The following is a 22409-nucleotide window of genomic DNA, read 5'->3' on the forward strand; positions in this document are numbered from 1 at the left end:
AAGAAAAAAAAATCCCACAAGGACTCAGAGGCAAAAAATATACAAATCAATTTTCTCTGCAAAGTAAAGGAGCTGTTACAGTGGAGGATTACTGGACTGAATGTCAATATTATGACATAGTATGAGTGTGTTTCGTGTTTGGTAATTGCAGTCATTGTTGCTTTTGTTGTGGTCATCCATTTAAAATGCTTGGTGTCAGTTTATCTCTTGTAAAAATAAAATACAGTGTGTGTGTGTGTGTGTGTGTGTGAAAAAAAAAAGAATAAATGTATAAGTAAGGGGCTGAGCACTAGTCTGTACGGCATGTGGATTTTGGAACGTTTAACAGATGTTTATAATGATTTGATTCGTGGCTTGGGTGGCAAGTCCTCTTTCTGGGCATCTTTTGCTTGACAGAATCCCAGCACATCTCAAGTTCCTGGATAGTTTACGCATCCTCTTCTGCCAGATATCAATCTAGGGGGTTTAGTGCTTGGATGTCAGGGTGAGTGTTGATGATACTCGGAAGATCTGGGGAAGCATGTTACTAAGTTGGTAAAACATTTCTTCAGAAATGCTCTGTTAAGAGGTAAGAAAAAAAAAAGTTTGCACCTGTTAAATCATCACTGATTTAAAAAAAATGTTTAAGTATTTTAAAACATGGACGTAATGGCAGTAGTTCTAGACATGGAGTGTAATATGTGAACACTATCTTTCAGAGCTGATTTAACTGCACAACTGTGGGCAGGGCTGTTTCTCTGGATCCAGCCTCTGAGAACCTACGCTATTTCTGTCAAATAATAAGTCTGATTACCAGAAAAACCCCTAGATAACAGTAGTGCATTCAGTGATAAGTTTTGCTAAATTTTACATAGAACACGGAATCATCCTCTGCTCATGTCCTTTATGAATCGATATAACATAAATGTGGGGCGGGGAAGGAAAGATGAGTTAAGTTCAGCTTTGGGGTTTAATCAAAGATCCCCTGAGTGGCAGATACTAACATCTTTGACAGTAAACGAAGTGCCTTGATGGCATGCAAACACTTCTCCGCTTAAAACACAGAAAGCTGCTAGCATTTTCTTATGTTCTTTTGAGTTTACGGCAGTGTGCCTAGCTATGTCTGCGAGGAATATCACAACAGAGACTGAACTGGGGTGAGAGCTATCCAGATAACACACCTGTGGCACCAGAAACTGCACTGTCCTAGAAATTCCTCCGTCCCACGAAGCCATTTCCATCATGAAACCTAAAATAGAACAACAGACTTTGCTGAATTATGAGTTCTGGTCTTCAAACCTACCAGTCCTTTATTGAAAATAAACTGAATTTTCATCGTGGAGCTGCACGTCTTGACTTTTTAGGTAGCTACTTGCCTGTAGGAAAGGTTAAGCCTGAAGGCCAGATAAACTTCTGCAATCCTTATTTCTCCAGGCCAGAGAGGTTGCACAGAGTTCCGTCAAAATATTTGTAATGATCATTTCTTAAGTCCTATTTTGCCTCCACACAATGAAGCCAAAACAGGTTATTAAAGATTAATTAAACACGTGGTTCTATTTTCTTTTCAAGAAAATAAAAGGTAACAGAGAGTAAGCTCCACCAATGTCCAAATATTCTCACATTTCAAGAGGTCTGGAGGGAGCTCCCTGGTGGCCTAGTGGTTAGGATTACAGGCTTTCACTCCTGTGAGCCGGGTTCAATCCCTGGTCAGGGAACTGAGATCCTGCAGGCCGTGTGACACGGCCCAAAAAAAGAGGGCTGGAGATTTTATTTTTTGATTGGAAAAAGGTAGATAAAAAGGCCGCTATGAAATATGTGCTTGTTAAACCATTTAACTGAGGCACCAGATGACAGGGGTAACTGCTACAATTCTTTCTCCTGGTTTGCTCTACTTTCAATATTTTCAAGGAAGAAATATAGGTCGTTGTTGTTAAATATAAGGTTGTGTTTACCTTTGACACACTTAAACACAAGTTCTGCTCTCCTTAAGCACCACGGTATAGTCATTTCCTAAAAACAGAAACAAAACAAATCATGTTTTTAACTGAACTTTGTAAAAAAGAAAAAAGTATATATATGGTCAGATCTTAATTTATCTATAATGTTGACCATCCACTTACAGGCAACCATTGGCTAATTTCAGCTAGATTTCCTCTGGTTTTTAGGCATGTAACCTGTTCCAGCTGTTAGACTATACTTGTGGAATGCAAACTAACTGAATTAGCCTAGTCAGTATAATGTTAAAAATGAACATTCCCTTAAAACTTTCTACATAATTAACTCTAAAGACAAATATATGTGACATAGGAACCCCACCTACTTCTCTCAATATGTTAGCATGAATAATTCTATTAAATTGTACAATATTTGAATAAGCAATGCATCAAAATGTTTTCCTTGGGGCTTCCCTGGTGGCGCAGTGGTTAAGAATCCGCCTGCCAATGCAGGGGACACGGATTCTATCCCTGGTCTGGGAAGATCCAACATGCCACAGAGCAACTAAGCCCATGCGCCGCAACTACTGAGACTGTGCTCTTGAGCTCATGAGCCACAACTACTGAGCCCGCGAGTCACAACTACTGAGGCCCGCGCGCCTAGAGCCCATGCTCCGCAACGAGAAGCCACCTCAGTGAGAAGCCCTCGCACCGCAACGAAGAGCAGCCTCCGCTCGCTGCAACTAGAGAAAGCCCGCACGCAGCAATGAAGACCCAATGCAGCCAAAAATAAATAAATAAATTTAAATTTTAAAAAAATGTTTTCTGTGTGTAACATGTTATTACAAAGTACCAGAAACAAACAAGCGCCCTATCCCAGCCACCTAACCGACCAATGAGCTCTTTTTTGGACGCTCCTTCCTAACCCTTGACCGAGTGAGCACATGCGTGCCGCGAACCAACCAACCCACACATTTATACTTTTCCGTGGTCGTGATCAGCGATTGTGCCATTTTAAAGTCTATTTCTTTTCACTATTATCGAATTACTCTCCCATGCTGCAAGTCTTTGTAACTGTAACAATAAAATACGTTTATTAATTCATTACGGTGATCCTTCAGGATCTTTTTTACACTCTTGAAAATCACTGAGGACCGCACTGAGCTTCTGTCTATGTGGATTATGCCTCCTGATACTTATTGCATTAGAAATTAAAACTGAGAAAATTTTAATTTCATTTAAAAACGATAAACCCACCATACGTTAATGTAACGTATTTTTTAAAAATGTAAAGTCACTATATTTTCCAAAACAAAAAAAATCTGAGTGAGAAGAAGGGCAATGCCTTACATATCTACAAATCTCATTAATGCCTGGCCTCACGGAAGACATCTGGACTCTCACATCTGCCTCTGCCTCAATCTGCTGTGTGATCATACAGCCTCGGGAAGAACTCAGTGACGCTCATGCAAGAATGAGAATGCAAAAGGCACAGAGTGTCTTAGTATTATCATGAAAATATTCTTAGTCTTGCTGACCCCCAGAAGGGGCTAGCATCCTGGGGGTATCTTCAGAACACAATTTAAAAACTGCTGTTTTATTGAGTTAATGCATCATAATTTATTTAAAATGGCCTCTTATAAATCAATTTCCCCTTTTTGTTAATAACATTGCAGTGGACACATTTATGTATATGACGCATGTGTGTATCTACATCTATAGATGTCTTGTTTTTTGAATAATTTCCTGGGATACTTACTCCTATAGATTAGTGAAATAAAATTCAAGTTTTTCCCTAAAAGGTAATATCAATTTACATTAGCCATCAGCAATGTATGCATCATCCAATTTCATCATATTGTCCACCAGCATCTGGACACTTAAATATTATTTAAAAGATTATTTAACATACTTACTAATTTAATAGATCCAAAACAGTATCACCCTGATGGCTTTTAAAAAATAGGATTTATTTTTTGAAACAGTTTTAGGTTGACAGAAAAATTATGAAAATGGTACAGAGAATTGCCATACACTCCCACACTCAGGTTCCCCTGTTAACATCTTATATTAGTAGAGCACTAGAGGTGAGGCTGTCCACGTACCTATCAAGAATAAAGGGAACATACGACACAAATGAACTCATCTACAAAACAAAAACAGACTAACAGACATAGAGAACAGACTTGTGGTTGCCAAGGGGGAGGGGGTAGGGGGAAGGAAGGATTGGGAGTTTGGGATTAGCATATGCAAACTATTACATATAGGATGGATAAACAACAAGGTCCTACTGTTTAGCACAGGGAACCATATTCAATATCCTGTGATAAGCCATAATGGGAAAGAGTATGAAAAAAAAATGTAAATATATGTATAACAGTCACTTTGCTATATAACAGAAATTAAACACAACACTGTAAATCAACTATACTTCAATAAAATTTTTTAAAAAGGAATAAAGAAACCAGACTACATCAAACAATGGCAGAAAAATCCTTTAGCAATTCTAATCTACTTTGGGTTTTCAGCGACATGTACATCTAAAGCAATAGCAGACTACAACAACTGAATCTTTTTCTACATCGTAAAATAACAATTGTGAAGTTATAGGAATTCGGGTGATGACACTTCGGTGAAATAACCAACACACACACAGACACAGAAACAGAAAGTCCTATTTTTAACAATTGACAGGAGAAAATTATTAAGGAGAACCTAAAAGTTCATTTTGGAAATGTTTCCCCACCAAATAAGGGCTTTAGCCCGTATCATTTAAGGAGCCAGATGAATCAGAGGCTGTTAGAAAGCAGCAGCTAGAATCTGATCTTCCAAGTACCCCATGTACTTTTATTGAACTTAATCATAACTGTCAAATTGCCATGATGTCACTAAAGGATTTCTATTTGCAGTCAGTTAAAAATAAAACCCCAAATACATTTTTATTCTTTCTACTGGGTGCACTATTCCCTTTGTAAATGCAGTACTATAAACAAATTACTTAAAAACCAGAAAAAAACCTGAACTACTATTGACACCTTATTATTAACTCAAATCCATAGTGCACGCAGATTTCCCCGGCTTTTACCTAATGGCGTTTTCTGTTCGAGGACCGCGTCCAGGACACTTCACTCTATTGAGTCATTACGTCGCCCGAGGCTCCTCTTGCCCTGAGTTTCTCAGACTTCCCTTGTTTTTGATGAGCCTGAGTTTTGAGGAGGGCTGGTCAGGTATTTTGTAGGACGCCCCCTATTAGAATTTGATGTTTGCATCATGATTAGACAGGAGCTATGGATTTGGGCAGGAAGACTACAGAGGTGAAGTATCATTTTCATCACACCATATCAAGGGTAGATAATCAATGCGATTTATGACTAGCGATGTAAGCCTGGAACACCTGGCTGGGGTGGTGTTTTTAAGGTCCCCAGCCCTGACCTTCCCCTCTGACCTCTGTGGGAAGAAGTCACTAACTGTGGGCAGCCCACACTTAAGAGGTGGAGATTTTGTGCTCCCCTCCTTGAGGATGGAGTATCTACATAAGTTACTTGGAATTTTTCTGCATGGGAGGTTTGTTTCTTCGCCCCTATTCATTTGTTTATTCGAGCATTTGTTTATATCAGTATGGACTCATGGATATTTACTTTATATTTTGGGTTATAATTACCTAACCTTCTCTCAGTCTTGCTCTAATTGGCTTCTCCGGCATTATTCACACTCTTCATGAAACGTGCCAGCCCCTCTCCTGGGCTGAGTGTCACTGAGCTATCCCAGGCCTTCACCCATCTCTGACGGTCTCTGTGATTTCAGGTCTAGTTATTGCTATCGCTTCCCATGTAGTTTCCTGGACCCCAGAATTTCCCCTTCGAACTGATTTGGTTGATTTATCTGAAATACCTTTCTGATCACATTACACTCCTGTTTAGTAAGTTGCAATTGCTTCCTGCTGCCGCATGAATAACATCTAAGACTTTCTTTAGTATTTAAGGCTAATTACCTTAGGACCCAAACTATCTCAGCTTCTGTGACTTTTAAATTAAAAAAGTGAGGTTTCACTCCAGCCTGCCTGTCCGCCTTTGCCTGAACATGATCTGCAATGCCTGTCACCCACTCCTCCCATTTTCCTCAAGCCATTTCTTCTGCCTAGAATGCCCTCCCCATTCTTCCCATCTGTTGAAACCTGCTCTTCCCTCCCTGACCGTCCTCTCCTTCATGAAGTACTTCCCAGTTCCCCAGCTACAAATGGTGTCTCTGAACTCCCAGAGTACTTTGTTTTTGTTTTATCTCCATGATCACATTTTACTCTGTCTTTTTTTTGGGGGAGGGGGGCGGCGGTGGTAGAGGAACAGGTAGGGAGATGGGATCCATGTCTTCTTTATTAAGGTGTGTGCTCTCTAAGGGCAGGAACCACTTTTTATTTACCTCTATTACCTTTATGATGATGCCTCCTGCAACACTGAGCATACAGATGCTCAGGCATACAGGTTGAGTGAGTGAACCATTTATTATCCATGGAACTTTAAAAAGAAAGTGACTTTCTCTGTAGCTAGAATTAGGCTTTGAGAGGAAACTGCTTTGTTTTCTTTTTCTTTTTGGCTGTGCCTCGTGGCATGCGGGATCTTACTTCCCCGACCAGGGATCGAACCCGGGCCCTCAGCAGGAAAGTGCAGAGTCCTAACCACTGAACTGCAGGGAATTCCCAGGAAACTACTTTTTTGTGTCCAAGATACTTTTAAGATTGATAAATAAAAGGGGTCTAGTTGCCAAAAGGGCTAAAAAGTAAAGAATCCTCTTTTCCAAGACTCTGGACGCTTATAAAAATGACTAGTAGAATTGCCTGATGTTTAAATTAAGTTTATAATACGTCTTAGCTTCAAAGTTCAGGAAGAATATTTCCTTGTAACTGACAAGGCTGTTATAAGAGAGCTACGGTGCCTTACGGGAGTACACATATGCATGGAGTGACAAGTTTTTGTCTTTTGTCTTATTTCTGCCTAGTTTAAAAAAAATGTACAGAGGGAGCAAGGTGACTAAGAAATACCTACCTGCGGCTAAGAGGAAATGCTGATAGCTCTGAAAACTACAATAATAATGTCTTACATTTACATAGAACTTTACAATATACATAATTTGTATCTCACAAAAAACAACTTTTATAAACTAAAAAGGACACTGAGAAGGGTAGAGTGAACCACTCAAGGTCATGTGACAATCTGAGACCTGCATTTTTTCATTTTCTTAACAGTATCTTTTGATGAGAAAGGTTTTAAATTTTAATGAAGTACAATTTATTAAGCTTTTCTTTTATGGTCTATGTTTTTTTGGTGTCTTAACAAATCTCTGCTTAATCTGATACCAGGATTTTCTTTTGTGTTTTCCTCTAGAGGTTTTATACTATTAGCTTTTTTGGCTTAGGTCTATGATCCATTTTAAGTTAATTTTTATGTATGATTGTGAGGTAAAGCTCAAGGTTTGTTTTGTTGTTGTTGTTGTTGTTTTCCTGTGTAAATACCCAATTTTTCCAACACCACTGGTTGGAAACATTACACTTTCTCACACTGAACTGCCTTGGCATCTCTGCTGTAAATCAAATGACCATATATGCACGGATTTATTTCTGGATTCTTTATTCTGTTCCTTTGATCCACAGTCTATTCTTTTGCCAATGTCACACTGCACTGGTTATTGTAGCTTGCTAAGCTTGTAAGCCTTGAAATCAATTGCTGTAAGTTCCCCAACTTTGTTCTTTTTCAAAATTGTTTTGACTGTTTTAGGTCCTGTGTATTTCATATAAATTTTAGAATTAGCTTTATCTCCAAAATCACCTTATAAGGATTTTGACTGGGATTTAAATCTATAGATCAGTTTGAAGAGAACAGATAACAGTACTGAGTCTTCCAACCAATGAACATAGTATATCTATTTATTTAGGTCTTTTAAATTTCTTTCAGTAACTAAAAACTCAATTTTGTAGTTGCTAGGTCGTTTTTCACAGCATCTTTTTACTTGAAGACATTTTAAGCTTGTCTGCAAGCTCTTTAAACACAGTAATCAACTATTTTATGGTCCGTGTCTCACAATTCCAGTGCCTCAAAAGTCTTTGCGCATCTGTTTTTAGGTTTCGTTGTTTCTGCTGGTTTTCATTAGTGGTGTTTTATTTACTTACCCTTCACTTGCATTAAACATTTTATTGAAGGATCATATGTGGGAATAAATGCTCAAGTATAACTGAGTATTTGCATCACTTTAAAATGCTACTCCAAAACATAACATTTTTTCGAAATACCACGGAAATAATCAGAATCAAGGAATTATTACTATTCATACTATTATAATAAAGCACTTGTTTTTACATATAAAAAAGCATTATCTGACAGTAGCTTGTCTTATCTGTAATTTATTGTCATCTACGATTAGCCTTTGAAACATCTCAGGCTAAGGCCAGGGCTAAGCACTACTTACATGAGGACAGGCATTGTGCGGTGTGAGCACAGAGCTTCCGAAGGGCCAGCCTTCGACATCAACACACAGAATACACGTGATCCCACTGTATTAGAGTCAGGATCGTGATGGAAATGATGAAAGACTGAAGCACAAGTTAGAACAGGGATAGTTCTAGTGGTTTGACCAAAAGTAGATGGAAAAAATCAAGTCCCTTCACTGCCCCACTTCTCCAAAGATCATCCCCTTTTATCCCTCAACAGCTTGCTTTCTTGCTTTTGGTATGTGTGGTTAATAGCGTGGTCGAGAGCAAATATCTATGAGCCAAATTAATACGAACTCTTCAGAATGATGTGAATTAACGCAAAGTTTCATCAGTGCTATATAGAGAACATGCCAAAATACCAGCTCCGGGCAGGATCCCAGGATATCTTCGAAGTGACAGACAATTTAATTTTCACATGATATGAACACTCACATTCTGTTTACCTTCGCTTAGTGCTACTTAGCAGCAGGTGGATCAGAAAGGAAACTAGAAAGCTGCAGGCACCTGCACAAATACACACCCAGGTGGTTTTTAAAACCCCCATTTGCCCACACAGAGGCTCCATCCCAAGCACCCCTGTCATTTGTTCTCTGATCGAAAGCAGTGCCTAAAAAGAATGGCTTTGAGGACTCTAAACCGCAAGCTTTAGAAGTCAACAAGGTCACAAGAAGACATGATTTACTGGGTGTCATCGTGGGATGTGGCCTGTAGTCCTTTAAGGAGCTCTCTTCTGGAAGTAACCCTTAGTATATATCATACAGTAGGCGGCGTCTACAACACAGTGGGTCAGGTAAGCACAGAACGCTTTTGATCATGAGTTCTAACTAACAGCCAAGTGACTAAATCTTCGCGTCACATCTGTGAGAGTACATGGGAAAGAAATCCATTGAAGAAGCTGAACGGATCATGTGAAACACTTCAGACTTTGGAAATGAGGCAGGAAACTGGGCCCGGTGGCTATACTTTAGATGATAAGTGGGCACGGCACACACAGAGTAAATTCTAAACCTGTGAAATTGAAATGAGGATGCCAGTTCTAACTATGATCGCAGACAATATCTTGTATCTAAAGTCAGTGGCCGCACACTGACTACCCAGCCTGAACCTTCCAATCAGAGTAAGGCTGAACTGCAGAGGTGACTAACTGGTATGTACTTTTAGGTCTTCACGGTGTGTCTTAGACGGTAGATATAAGAATTATTTCCTGGGTCTATGCACCCCTGAGGGAAATTGCAAGACTATCCTTTATCTCAAGCTTGTGCCTCGGAGGTTCCTGAAACACTCATGTTAATCGGTTTCATAAGCATCATCTGAAGGTGAGCAACAGCAGTCTGGCTTTCTCTTTTTTACATTCAACAATCGCTTTGGGAAACTATTTGACTGGATCTACCAAAGCTGAACGGGTGCCTGGCCTACCGTCTACCAATTCCACCCCTAAGTATGTATCCAACAGAAACGCCAAAACATATGTTCTAGAATGTTCACAGCAACATTCGTCGCAATAATCAATACCTGGAAACCAACTGAATGTCCACAAATAGTAGAATGGCTAAACAACCGTGGTCCAGTCATGCAATGGAACGCTACGTAACGATGAGAATGAGCAATCTACAACCTCAAACAGTACTATGGGTAAATTTCACACACACAATACTGAGTGAAAGAAGCCAGATACGGGAGTATGTACAACAGGATTCCACCCACATAAATTACAAAAACACACCTAACTAACCTATGCCTTCCAGAGTGAAAACAGTGGTTACCCTTGTGGAGGGAGGGAATGTGGGTTAAGCGATGGGAAGGGAGCACAGGGCGACGCTGGGGTGCTGGCTGGTGACGTTCTGTTTCATCATCTGGGCGTTGGTGATGTTGGTGTTCAGGTGGCGAAAATGTGAGCTGTATATTTATGTGTGCTTTTCTTTATGTGTATTATATGCTAATAAAAGGTTAAGAACAACATCTGCATCAACCACAACAATTATAACAACTAAAACCCTTCAGTCCCAACTGATTCAACAAGTTAACAGCACAAACAAAAGGAAAGGTCAGGAACTCAGGATTTGTGACCTGCAGGTTCACTCCCCGTCTAGCAGGTTAGACTGAACTCCAGGATGACAGTGTCTTCAGATCACAAAGATCTACAGAGATAAAACCGGTAAGAGCAGGATGTCTTCCTTCTTGCCGATAGATTATTTTTTCTTTTCCTGTTTTTTTAAACTGCAATTCATTTCTACAGCTGTTTTTATCGACGCTGGGACATGGACTGTTTCCGACACTGTCATCATTACCTTGCACACACTGCAATATGGTAACTGAGAGTCTGGCAAGTCTGCTACAGGAAGAAAACAAGAGCCGAAACGCTTTGGGATCCTTGCACGGAAGCTAAGACAAATACTGCCTCTATATCCTGTGCAGTGTTGTCTGAGTTTGTAGGATAAACTTCTTGACCTGAATGGATGTTTAAATACGACCAATGGGAGGATCGTGGCTCAATATACTTTCGTGAATTAAAATGGACACTCTGGAAACAGACTTAATGTTCTGCAGCTGTCTGTCCCAATTTAAAACATGTAACCTTTGTGACACTGTGGGAGAGGGCACGCTATAGTATCAGATGTCTGGAAGTAAATCCGAACTTAGTGACTTTTGGAAACACTGTTTTTGAGGTTGTTTCCCACCTACATATGACCATTTTTATAAACTGGTTAACCAGGAGTCCAGCTGCAGGAACGTTCGGATGTTTCCGTGTGGCTGGAATTCATCACAAACTTTCTTTGTCACTCCCCAAAGACTCTTTTATAGATGGACTAGTTAGTGACGCTAACAATGGCTAAAAATTCCTGATGGGACTAAAACTTTATAAAGCTACAGTGGGAAAAATAAAACAAAACAAAACATGTTGGTCAATCTCTCCTAAGGCCGTATTAGGTGTGACTGAGGCGGAGAAATTAAGAAGTTTGATGCACCTTGCATCTGATGGAGCCAGAATTCTTTTAATCAAAACGATAGTGTGTCTGGTAAAAATGCCAAAGAATTGTAAGTGGGAAACCATTTGAAATCATCCTGTCTTATATGGAATTGATTTTTGTGTGTGTGTTTATACAGAGTATTGCATTTAAAATGAGGTGTCCTATAACGTGATGAGTCTAACTGGGGACTGAGTCACTCTAAAAAGTACAGTATGAGATCTCTTACCCTGCACTTTACGATACAGTATTTATACACATCTATTATTTTGGTAGACAACTTTTAATAATAGACGATCGCACTTCCTTCCTTTCACAAGCTGTGCTTGCCAGTTAGCCATCTTGCTTTTTTAAAAAGTGCCACTCAGAACAAGCAGGCACCATGTTGCTGACGTGGGTCCTGCACCACGTTGGCCACTGGCTCTCCCAGAAGGACTTGCCTGCACCCGTTTGTTTAGAGGCTGCTTTGCTCCTCCAGACTATCTGAAGTTGAATTTTTAGTCTCTGTATTATTTCTACAACTTATCCCTTCTAACTGGTTTTTATGTAGGTAAGGGACGAAAGCAGGAGAGAAAGCAAACAGCCATGGAAAGAGATTTTTAAATTAAACATGTAAAATAAAGTTCAGTACATCATAAAATGAATGAATGATTACGCCACATTTTGGTCGTAGAAGCCAGTACTTGTATTATCCTAAGAGCATCCTTGAGACAATGTCAAAATGAGGCTGGCTTCTTCCCGTCATCTAGCTTCTCTTTCTATTGCCTATTAATGCCTACTAATTTTAATGTTAGCCGAAGCCAAATACAAATGTGGAGGTAAATCTAAAGCTACTTAAGACAAAAATAGACGAGAACGGGGAGGATTGGGGGCACATGCCTTATCCAAAGCTAAAAAGAAGTCTGGCTTTCTAGTTTACCTACTATAGGATAATGCTAGAATTCTTTTGAACATATTTGGTTAAGGATTATTCACTGTTTTATGTTATATGTCACTCAATTCTATTGATGACATATAGGAGATGCAGATAGGAGATGCAAAGCCTCATTAGTTAAACAGAGCTTCTAAAATGTAAAGTGGATTATTATTATTATACAATATTTTAACATTTTCAGAAAACGTTGGTATTTTCCTATCTGCTTACCTCTGACATATCATGCACCAGCAGGAGAGGGATACTTATTGTTGTGATGTCATGGGTGCAGCAAACCTTGAGTATGTTTCGGAGACCCATAATGGCAGGGTCCCGCGCAGTGATGTTTCCCGACTTCACGTTGTCGTCCACACAGAGATGGAAAGCAACATGTATTTCTGAGAGATTAGAATGCCGAGTAATGTAAAATTCTCCTGTGAACAGCAGATACAATCATGACTTTCAAATGCATAAGTCACACTCATCAGTGGGCGTCGTAAACAACTGTAGTGGGCAGCCAATGTGTTGAACCAGCAGAGGTGTTATCAGAACCTGTGCTGGACTCAGGAAGCAAATATAATTAGTGCTCCTTCATTCTTGGAAAGAAGGGTGATGAAAAAAGAGGCCAAATTTACCTTAGGTTCCTAAATTGGTATGAAGAGACCACAAGCTTATTTACTCATAAGTAGGTCAAATGAGTACTCATCATCGCTATTTTGATGTAAATGCTCAAAACGTCATACTTAACTCAAACTTAACATGTAAAAACAGGCTACTTGATGACCTGTCTTTCCTGCACCCTGAACCTGCTTCTCTCCATCTCGGTTTATGGGTCCAGTCCCCCTCCCGTTAGCTGCACAGGACAGAAACCAGGAGTTGCCCTTAATTACTTTCTTTCTCTCACTGCCTCTTCCCCAATCCAATTCACCACCAGCTATTTTGTGTATCTGCAACACATACCTCAAATATCTCAAATCTGAGCATTCCATTTTTATTGCTATCACCCTAGTTCATGCCACCATCATTTCACTTAGGTTTCTGTAATAGCCTCTTAATTAACCTCTGCTCCTATTCTTGCCCACCTACAAACCACATCCACATTTGCAGTTCAAACGATTTAAGTATAAATCAGATTATATCACTCTCCCATTTAACGTGGCTCACATGACACTCAGGAAAAAATCCAAACTCCGTCCTCTTATCTCACCCTCTGTTCCTGCCTCAGCCACACAGACTCTCCTTAAGATCTTCAGACACACAGGGCTTGTTCCCCATCCAGGGCTGCTCCCTGAGAGAAGCTTTCCCCCAGGATTCTTGTTGACTGACTGCTTTTCGCCAAGCACACCTCAGAGTGAAGGTCACCTCTTCCCAGAGGTCTTCCTTGACTGACCCATCTGCCTGATACAGGACTCCCTCGCCCCTCACTTATTCTCTTTCACATTGTTCTATGTTCTTCTCAGCACTGAAATTCTTCTGTTATTTGTTTATGAGGTTATTTTAAAGGGACCACTGTTTACATGCCATGACTGTAGGGATTTTTTTCTCTCTTGTTTAATGTTCTATCTCTGGCACGTGGAACAACAGGGCCTGGTACATAGAAGGTACTCAGTAAACATCTGTTCACTGAATGGGAAACAAACGTTTTGGACTGAATGCCGGTGCAGTGTTTATCAAACCTTAACATCCAGGCTTTCTACAATCACTCTATTTTCTATGTAGCCACGCTAGCCATTGGCTTTTATATTCTGCAGTTTCTGTCAATATAAATAAATAAAATATATAAAAAATATGTTTTTATAAACACACCTGACTCACTGGAAAATCTGTTACGTCCTTCTAGGAAAACTCTGCTCTTCTAAGAACTATTCTTCTATCACTAACCCACGTCCTCACAAATTCTGCTCATCCTGGCTTCAAAGTCCTTACCTTAGGATTTTACTTATATTTATTTATAAACATATAGTATTTTTTAAGTATTGAATATACTTTGGCACAATGTTTAACCATTTCCAATTACTAGTGTACATAAGCTGTGCCCATGGATGCCACTGAAAGGCCCCAGGCAAAGGTCTTTTTTTTTTTTTTCTTTAACTTACACAATAAAAGAACTAGATAAGCAGTAAAAGAGAAAGGCCAGGGACTTCCCTGGTAGCACAGTGGTTAAGAATCCGCCTGCCAATGCAGGGGACACGGGTTCGAGCTCTGGTCCGGGAAGATCCCACATGCCGCAGAGCAACTAAGCCCGTGTGCCACACTACTGAGCCTGCGCTCTAGAGCCTGCGAGCCACAACTACTGAGCCCTGATGCCACAACTACTGAAGCCCGCGCGCCTAGAGCCCATGCTCTGCAACAAGAGAAGCCACGGCAATGAGAAGCCCGCGCACTGCAACGAAGGATAGCCCCCGCTCGCCACAACTAGAGAAAGCCCGCGCGCAGCAACGAAGACCCAATGCAGCCAAAAATAAATAAATAAATAAATAAAAAGAGAAAGGCCAGTGACAGATCTAAACAAACCAGACAAAGGAAAAGTAAAAAAAAAAAATTGTCCGGCGAGGAGTAGTATAGCAATTTCCCTGGCAGGCAATAAAAGACGCAGACTGCTTATCAGAGACCCAGTATATCCAATGAAGCGTGTCACCTCTTGAACTCCTCCTGATGGTTCACACGGTGGTACTCATAGCATTGAACATGGGCTATGGTCCAGGACTGAGGCCGAGGACTTAGTGGACAAGTCAGGTGCTCCTAACCCCCAAACTGGCACTGCTTCGTTTGACCTCAGATAACCTGTCCTGGGCCTCATTTTACCCGTTAGTAAGATGGGGGTCTTGGAGCTGGTAGTAGTAATCAAAATAACATAATATGGTAGAAAAGGGACCAGAATGGGTGTTAAAAAGATCTGGTCTCTAGCATTTATTGGTGGAATGATCTTGGGCAAATCAATTCAACTTACAGATCCTCTGTACTTCGTGAATTGAATGGGGAAAATGATGCCTGACTGCTCTCCTTACAAAATCGTTTTGAGAATTAGATGATATAAACTACAAACACTCAGATAATGATAAAGCAAACCCACTGGTTAAAAGATACGTAAATCAAACTTTTTCTTTGCAACTTCAAACTCTAAAGGCACTTTGTGGTCTGGCTCTTTCTCACCTCCTGTGCACTTCCTGGCCATGCAGCGTCCTTTACCCAAAGGAGATTCAGATGCTATCAGCATAGCTAACTGAATTGTCACTACTTCTTTGCTGATGAGGACTTCTGACGTAGTCTTCTGATTTGCTGGTAATAATGAGATACTAACCTATAGGCTTTTTCCAAAAAGGAGCAAGAAGGAACAGAAATACAGCAGTAAAGAGTTAAGTTTAAAAAAATCAGACGTTGGTACCTCCGGAAGAGATAAGATTGGCACATCTTAAGAAAGCCACAAAATATAGATGATTTAAATTATGGATCTACGAAGAGAAATACAATAAATCCTGTCTCAATGAAGGTATTTTTAGATGAAGCAGAGGACAGTTTCCTGTTCCACAAAGTGGAGGAAACAGCATGTGGTGATGCAATCTGCCACTAACATTATCCGCGAAGGTGGGCTATCTGAGGTGGGAGCATATTCGGAAGCTGATGGCCACAAGCGAACTGGCCGGGAGACAAAATGAGAACCAGGAATAAACGGAATGTGACGACCTATGTGCAGAAAATCCGGGGAAGGACATGTGAGGAGACAAACTTGGTTGTGTATAAACCTGCAACATTTACCGTTTGGTTTAAAAGACTTTACACTTATAACATCTACAAATAGGCCTTCCCTGTTATGCCCTGTCATGCAAACACTACTAAGGATCATCAGAGTGCATTCAACCTGGAAGAGGATCAAGAGAGTGAATTTCCAGCTGATAAACAATATATCCCAGAATAATAAAGCAGGAGAATTTACCGGGCAATGGCAATAAGAAAGATGCTAAATCAGATGACCCATGTTCTTTCCACATGTTCAACTGTTCACACCTCTACTTACTATTGTTTATTTCACAGTAGAAATTATTTTTTGGTTCATTTAAGAAACTAAGAAACAATGTATAAAAGAGGACATTTGAAATAGCAAATAATGATTAGACTTATGCAATGGCTTGAGGAATTTTTCTTGTTTGGATCCAGGAAAAGTCAGTGCTACTATAAGAATAAAGATTTAATTGCAGAACATTGTGACAGTGTGTTTATAGATGATAGATACAATGTTCTAAAGTGATACACTGACCAACAAAAATTTTATAAGGTACACCATAAGCACTTATGTTTCAAATCTATGATTTCAATGTATGTGATTCTAAGAAAATTGCAGTTTAAAGTAAAATAATACTTACCAGGTAGGATGTTTAAATAGTTTCTATCTGCATTCTTAGTCTTATCATCACTTCCTCCATTTCGGTTTCCAGAATCTATTCATAAGGTAGTTATGCAACGGGAAAGAACACAATAACATATGAAAACACATTACTACTACTATTCCCCAAACAACCACAACAACAGCAAAAATTTACTAAGGATCTCTAGGTGCCAGGTAGTCAGATACATGCTTTACATGAATGGTCTCATTTAATTCTTACAAAACCCCTCTAACCACAACCCTATGAGGGACTAGTGTTCTCTTCACGTTATACACGAGAAGAGAGAATTAGATAGGTTAATTCACTTAACGGGGAACACACAGGTAAGTGGTGGAACCAGGTCTCGATCCCACATACTCAGATTCCAAAGCCTGTGGTCTTGACCACTTTAGACTTGCCAATCCCCTATTTTTCATCTGGGAGGTTCAGGGCACTAAGCTAACTACACATGAAATGACTTCATTAGACAGTTGTGGGGTGGCCAGCTTTATTTTTAGAATCTGAGTCACTGCTGTTGATATAACTTGTTCAGGACGATCAGCTAATGGTTAGCAGCACCAGGAATCACCTGCTATTCAGCCCATTCCTGAAATTTGTTACTTCTTCTCTAACACTGTATACAATTTCTTTCAAACAGACAGGTGAGATTCTGTTTCAAATGGAATTTTTTTTTCAGATATTCAATAGTTCTTCCTTTTTAGAAGGCATGATATTACTTTGAGGGATAAATGTTGGTAAAATAAGATATATCACATTTGATCATTCATTATTATGGTTGAACACAAATTATTTTATACATGTACATATATTTTTAATAGAAGATACATCTGAATTTTATAAGAATTCTATGAGAACTGAAAACTGCAGGATGAATATTAGCATTCAAAGTAGCTATCTTTAAGAGGCTGTATATTTATTCAAATTAAATATAAAACTATATTGAAATGGCCTTCAACATCAGAAAATCACTTGGAAACAGTCAGAACTTCAAATGAGTAAACTGAAAATACCAAGGGAGCCTTACGGTTTCAAACGAGTTCTGAATAAAAGTAACCTAATATTTTTACCCACTGACTACTTTGAGTAACTGATTCACAACATCATACCTTGTAAATGCATATATTTTATAAACAGGCAGAGGGAGAGAGAGGCATAGAGAGAAGGCTCTGTGTTGCCAGAATCCACATGTAATGCAACAGTCTGATTCTCATACAGACCCATGTAATCGATAGGCTTCAAATAAATGTCTGCTCACAGCGCAGAAAACAAAAACAATAAATGAAGACTCTCATTTTGTTCACATGGAATATGAACAGACAGAACCCCTACTAAGTAAACAAGAAAGAACAGTTTCTAGTCCATCTCCCTTTCTGTGTTTCAATGGTAATACCTTATAATACTAAGAAGATGGCTAAATTTTTTAATGTACATAAAACATGTACAAAAAATGAAATTGCTTTTGGCTTATCATGAACCACAGAAATATAAAGATGCTGATATAATAGGCACAGTGAGAAAACCAACAGAATGTCTTAGAATAGACAGTACTTGCGTATCAGGATGTAAACGTGTAGAACAAACACGTGGGCATGCTCAGAAAAGGAAAAGATGGAGAAAGTATTTTCGCAAAACTCTTCTATAACAACACGCGGGTTCCTCTAAGAAAGTAGTCTTTTATAAACCTACTTGTTTCACTGACTCACTTAAACCACAAAATAGTTGCTTGAACAAGAACAAAATACTACCATGATGTACGCACGTTGCCTTAACCGTATGTGGTTTAAAAACTTCCTCTCATAAACTTTGCGTCCTCCGCCTTCTCCCACACCTGTCATGATCTCAATCTTCATGCTTTTAGTTACTACTAAGAATAAGAGTTGAATGTGTCTGATCACATCCTTGCTAGTTTGAATGAGATGGAGGAAGGAGATGGCAGAAGAGTAAGAGGACAGACTGTAATTTTCTGAAAGGCCCTTCGTTGGGATACACTTCCACACTGATTTCCTAAGACTCAGCCTGGCTCTGTTGTATGTGACAGACGCTGCCACTACAAAGCCATGTTACCCGGAGTGGAAATACAAACTGGTGGGGCCGCTATGGAGAGCAGTTGCTGACACTATCAAAATTACAAGTGTATGTGCCCTTTAGCTCAGGAATTTCTCTTTACAAATCTATTCCATAGATATGCTCAGTCACGCATGACAATATATGTGTAAGGTTATTCATGCACTATTATAAGAGCAAAACTTGGGAACAGATAAAATGTCTATCAATAGGGAACTGATCACTAATGGGATATCCTGCAGTGGAACACTATCCAGCAGTGAAAAGCTCTAAGGATGCTCTTTCTGTCCAGATATGAAATGATGTCCAAGATAAACTATTCAGTGAAAAAAAGCAGAGGACAGAGAAGTGTGCAGAGAAAGTTGCCATTTGTGTGAAAAGGCAAAATACATAAATACACACATACACCCGTTCACACACACACACACACACACATAAACACGTCCAGAAGGTACATGTGACACAGCACTGGCTGCCTCTGGAGCAGGAAACTGGATGGCTGGTGGACAGAGATACAAAGACTTCTCACTGTATGCTCTTCTGTACAGTTTGAATTGTGAATCTTCAGATTGTTTTACCTATTTTAGAAATGATTAAAATATAAATAAAACGCTTTTTTTTTTACATCTACTGAATGAACACGAAAACTACCGTGACTGCTAATCACAGCTCTCTAGTTGAGCCTAGAGAGCTGCATTCTAGAATTCTAGCATCAAGAGAATGGGAGGAATTCCTCATGGGATAGAGAACAAAGACACCAAGCAAAGATACAGCAGTCTCTCTCTCTGTTTACTAAAAAATACAAAACATGTGAAGCCAAAGTATATAAGGGTTTCTTTGAAACACTGCAGTTGCAAAACAAACAAGACAGACATCCAAAGTGCCAGAGGTAGATTTAAAGGTCTGACCAGCAACCGTTTAAAACCCTGCCGTATTTCATTTCCTGCGCAAGACATCAAGTTTCCGTAAGAAATAATAAAACACTGAGTATGCACTCAAGCCAGATGGGAGCATGTATTATAATTTTATGCCTGTGACATAATATGAAATGTCAGAAAAATAAGAAAAACACACCCTATGTGTATATATATATATATATATATATATTTTTTTTTTTTTTAAACATTTATTTATTTTTGGCTGTGTTGGGTCTTCGTTTCTGTGCGAGGGCTTTCTCTAGTTGCGGCGAGCGGGGGCCATTCTTCACCGCAGTGCGCGGACCTCTCACTGTTGTGGCCTCTCCCGTTGCGGAGCACAGGCTCCGGACGCGCAGGCTCAGCAGCCATGACTCACGGGCCCAGCCGCTCCCCGGCATGTGGGATCCTCCCAGACCAGGGCTCGAACCCTTGGCAGGCGGACTCCCAACCACTTTGCCACCAGGGAGGCCCCCCTATATTTTCAAATGAGCGCACCCTTATGTTCAGCTCCCAACTACGCAGACTTATGCTGCCAATTTAATGTTTAAAAAGACTGCTCTTTAAACTTTCATTTTTCAATTAAAGATAGCAGAACTACTCCATAATTTGAGTCAGAGTGTTTTCTTTTATGTCTTCCCTAAGGTCTCCTTATGCATAAATAAATAGAAATCTTCCGAAGAAAAATGCCATGAACTTCTTCCATAGCTTTAAAATCATCTTCCAGTAAATTTCCTAGAAGGATGTTCAGATTGTGGATAAATATAGAAAAAGCAGGACATAATTCTAAACGTAGTAATTTTTTAAAAGAACAACCAAAACCAATTCTTGTAACTGACTTCGTGCTACCTAAGTGGATCAAAGATGGAACATATAAAAAGTGTATTTTTGGGGCTATTTACTCTATGATTTCAATGTCCTTTATAGTACCAATTATATCCATTTTAGAGATACAGAACTTGGATCAAAAGATCCCCAACTTTCCACTGAGTGCCTACTTCAAGTATAACTAGTGAATTGAATTTTAAAAACAGTTTTTCTAAGGATCTTGAACAAAATCACACAAACAAGGAAATTAAGAACAGAATTCAAGCTTCTAAAGACCCTGAATTTTGTTCTTAATTTCTTTCTTGCATCTTCCCACCGATACAACTTTCTCTGCTTCAGATGGCCCATATGCTAGAAGAGTGCTTAGGGACAGAACATCCTGAAAGTGAAATTTAAAAAAGTCTGAGTTTCACTGACCGTGAGATTCTTTCAGCTTGCTCTTGCGCTGGGTTCTGGCGTAAAGTACCACCTGCTGGACAACCTCCAGCTGCTCCTCAATTCGGGGAAAATGGAAGTCAGTGCATTCTTGGCAAACTGTGGCGAAATCTAAGGGACCCAACACAGTTACGAACTTCTAAAGGTGAAGTATCAAGTATTTAGTATTTACTTACAGACAATGAGGTCTAGCAGCAAGAGAATACAGCATTCACAAGGACGACTTCTCATACTTGTCCTTTCAATAATTATGTCTTACTAAGTTAGGGGACAACAATTTGGTTTTGATCAGAAACTTAATCTCTCAATCGCCCAGAAGAGTAAACAATTAATAGGCAAGGAAATTTTAATATAAGTCCAAACCTTCTTTAAATAATATATACTTTGATCATAATCCAGTCCCCAAAAGTGCTAAGAAATATAAGGTTCTTTTATGTATCATAGAAAATAAACTCGATTCAAGCTTCTTTTAAAAACAGTTATACATCTGAATATACATTAAAATTTTTAAAATAATCATAAAAAATTAATTGTACTAAGAGGGAAAGTAGAATTTTACCTAGCATATTTAAGAAATAGGTCATTTTAAAAAAGAAAGAAAAAAAGGACAAATGGATGAACTAAAATTCACTGAGTCAGGATCTGCTCCTTTTTGAAAAATACATTTATATCTTGATTATTCTTTTTGTTATACCTTGAAACAAGGATCCTGTAAGAGTATTATCTACAATGTGATAGAATTTTAAGAAAAATGAAATACCCTGAAGCACCCTAGGCCTGCTAAAGTATGAAACAAACCTCAAATGGCAGTGCCTGGGTATGTGTGCTGTTTGGTCTACCTGAATACTGGGGTGACTCAAGCCTTTTTTTAAGTTTTTCGCTAATTCCTTTCTTTTTAGAATGGCATTAAATGGAGAACTTTAATGGCATAAATATGCATAATGCTAACTCACCTCTTTTAATACCACTATATGAATTGATGCGGTTATCCACCAGCAACACCAGGCCACAGAGGGACGTGGAGTAAAGCGACAGCGCTGTCTGGAGTCGGTGCAGCTTCACGCCGCTTCGGTGGCTCCTCTTGTGCTTACAGAAATCCAGCATATCTGCTCTCAGCAACCTCAGGTTATGCATGGTCTTCAACTGGGCTCCTGGGGGTAGGCAACAAGCCCAGAAAGATACTTAGACAGCTGCAGAAAGCCAGCAGGGCAGGAGGCAAATCTCTGTGGCAAGAATCCAGATACATCTGTGCTACGCATAATTAAAATGGGCCTTTTGCAATTTTCTATTTGAATAACTATTAACATTGCATCTTTCTATTTGCAGAGAAATAATACATGAGCTAAAATAGAAAACTTATAGCCAATGAACTATAGGCTTTCTTGGAGCAGAACACAATTTTTAATAAAAAGGACCTGGGTATATTCTACTCACATGCTAGGGATTTTTCTCTTACAGCATTAAAAAAAGTTTCACAGGTTACAATAAATTGTGACTGCAAAAAATTAAT

General features: G+C 39.3%; 1 protein-coding gene across 2 annotated transcripts in view; it reads right to left on the minus strand.

Moving 5' to 3' along the window:
- Window positions 1–285: 285 nt before the first annotated feature.
- FERRY3 (FERRY endosomal RAB5 effector complex subunit 3) overlaps window positions 286–22409 on the minus strand; it is a 37357-nt gene continuing 15233 nt past the window's right edge. The window contains exons 8-14 of one of the 2 annotated variants that reach the window (XM_082850655.1): window positions 21853–22050; window positions 20882–21010; window positions 16635–16709; window positions 12505–12707; window positions 1932–1989; window positions 1161–1228; window positions 286–558 (exon numbers count right to left, since the gene is read on the minus strand). In XM_082850655.1, the coding sequence (XP_082706781.1) occupies window positions 466–558; window positions 1161–1228; window positions 1932–1989; window positions 12505–12707; window positions 16635–16709; window positions 20882–21010; window positions 21853–22050 (824 nt within the window). In that variant the 3' untranslated portion in view covers window positions 286–465. Of the gene's footprint in view, window positions 559–810; window positions 1229–1931; window positions 1990–12504; window positions 12708–16634; window positions 16710–20881; window positions 21011–21852; window positions 22051–22409 lie in introns of those variants that run through there. The other variant, XM_082850654.1, reaches the window with a different exon arrangement.

Source organism: Leucopleurus acutus, assembly GCF_964270905.1.
Source record: "Leucopleurus acutus genome assembly, chromosome: 11".
Taxonomy (NCBI): domain Eukaryota; kingdom Metazoa; phylum Chordata; class Mammalia; order Artiodactyla; family Delphinidae; genus Leucopleurus; species Leucopleurus acutus.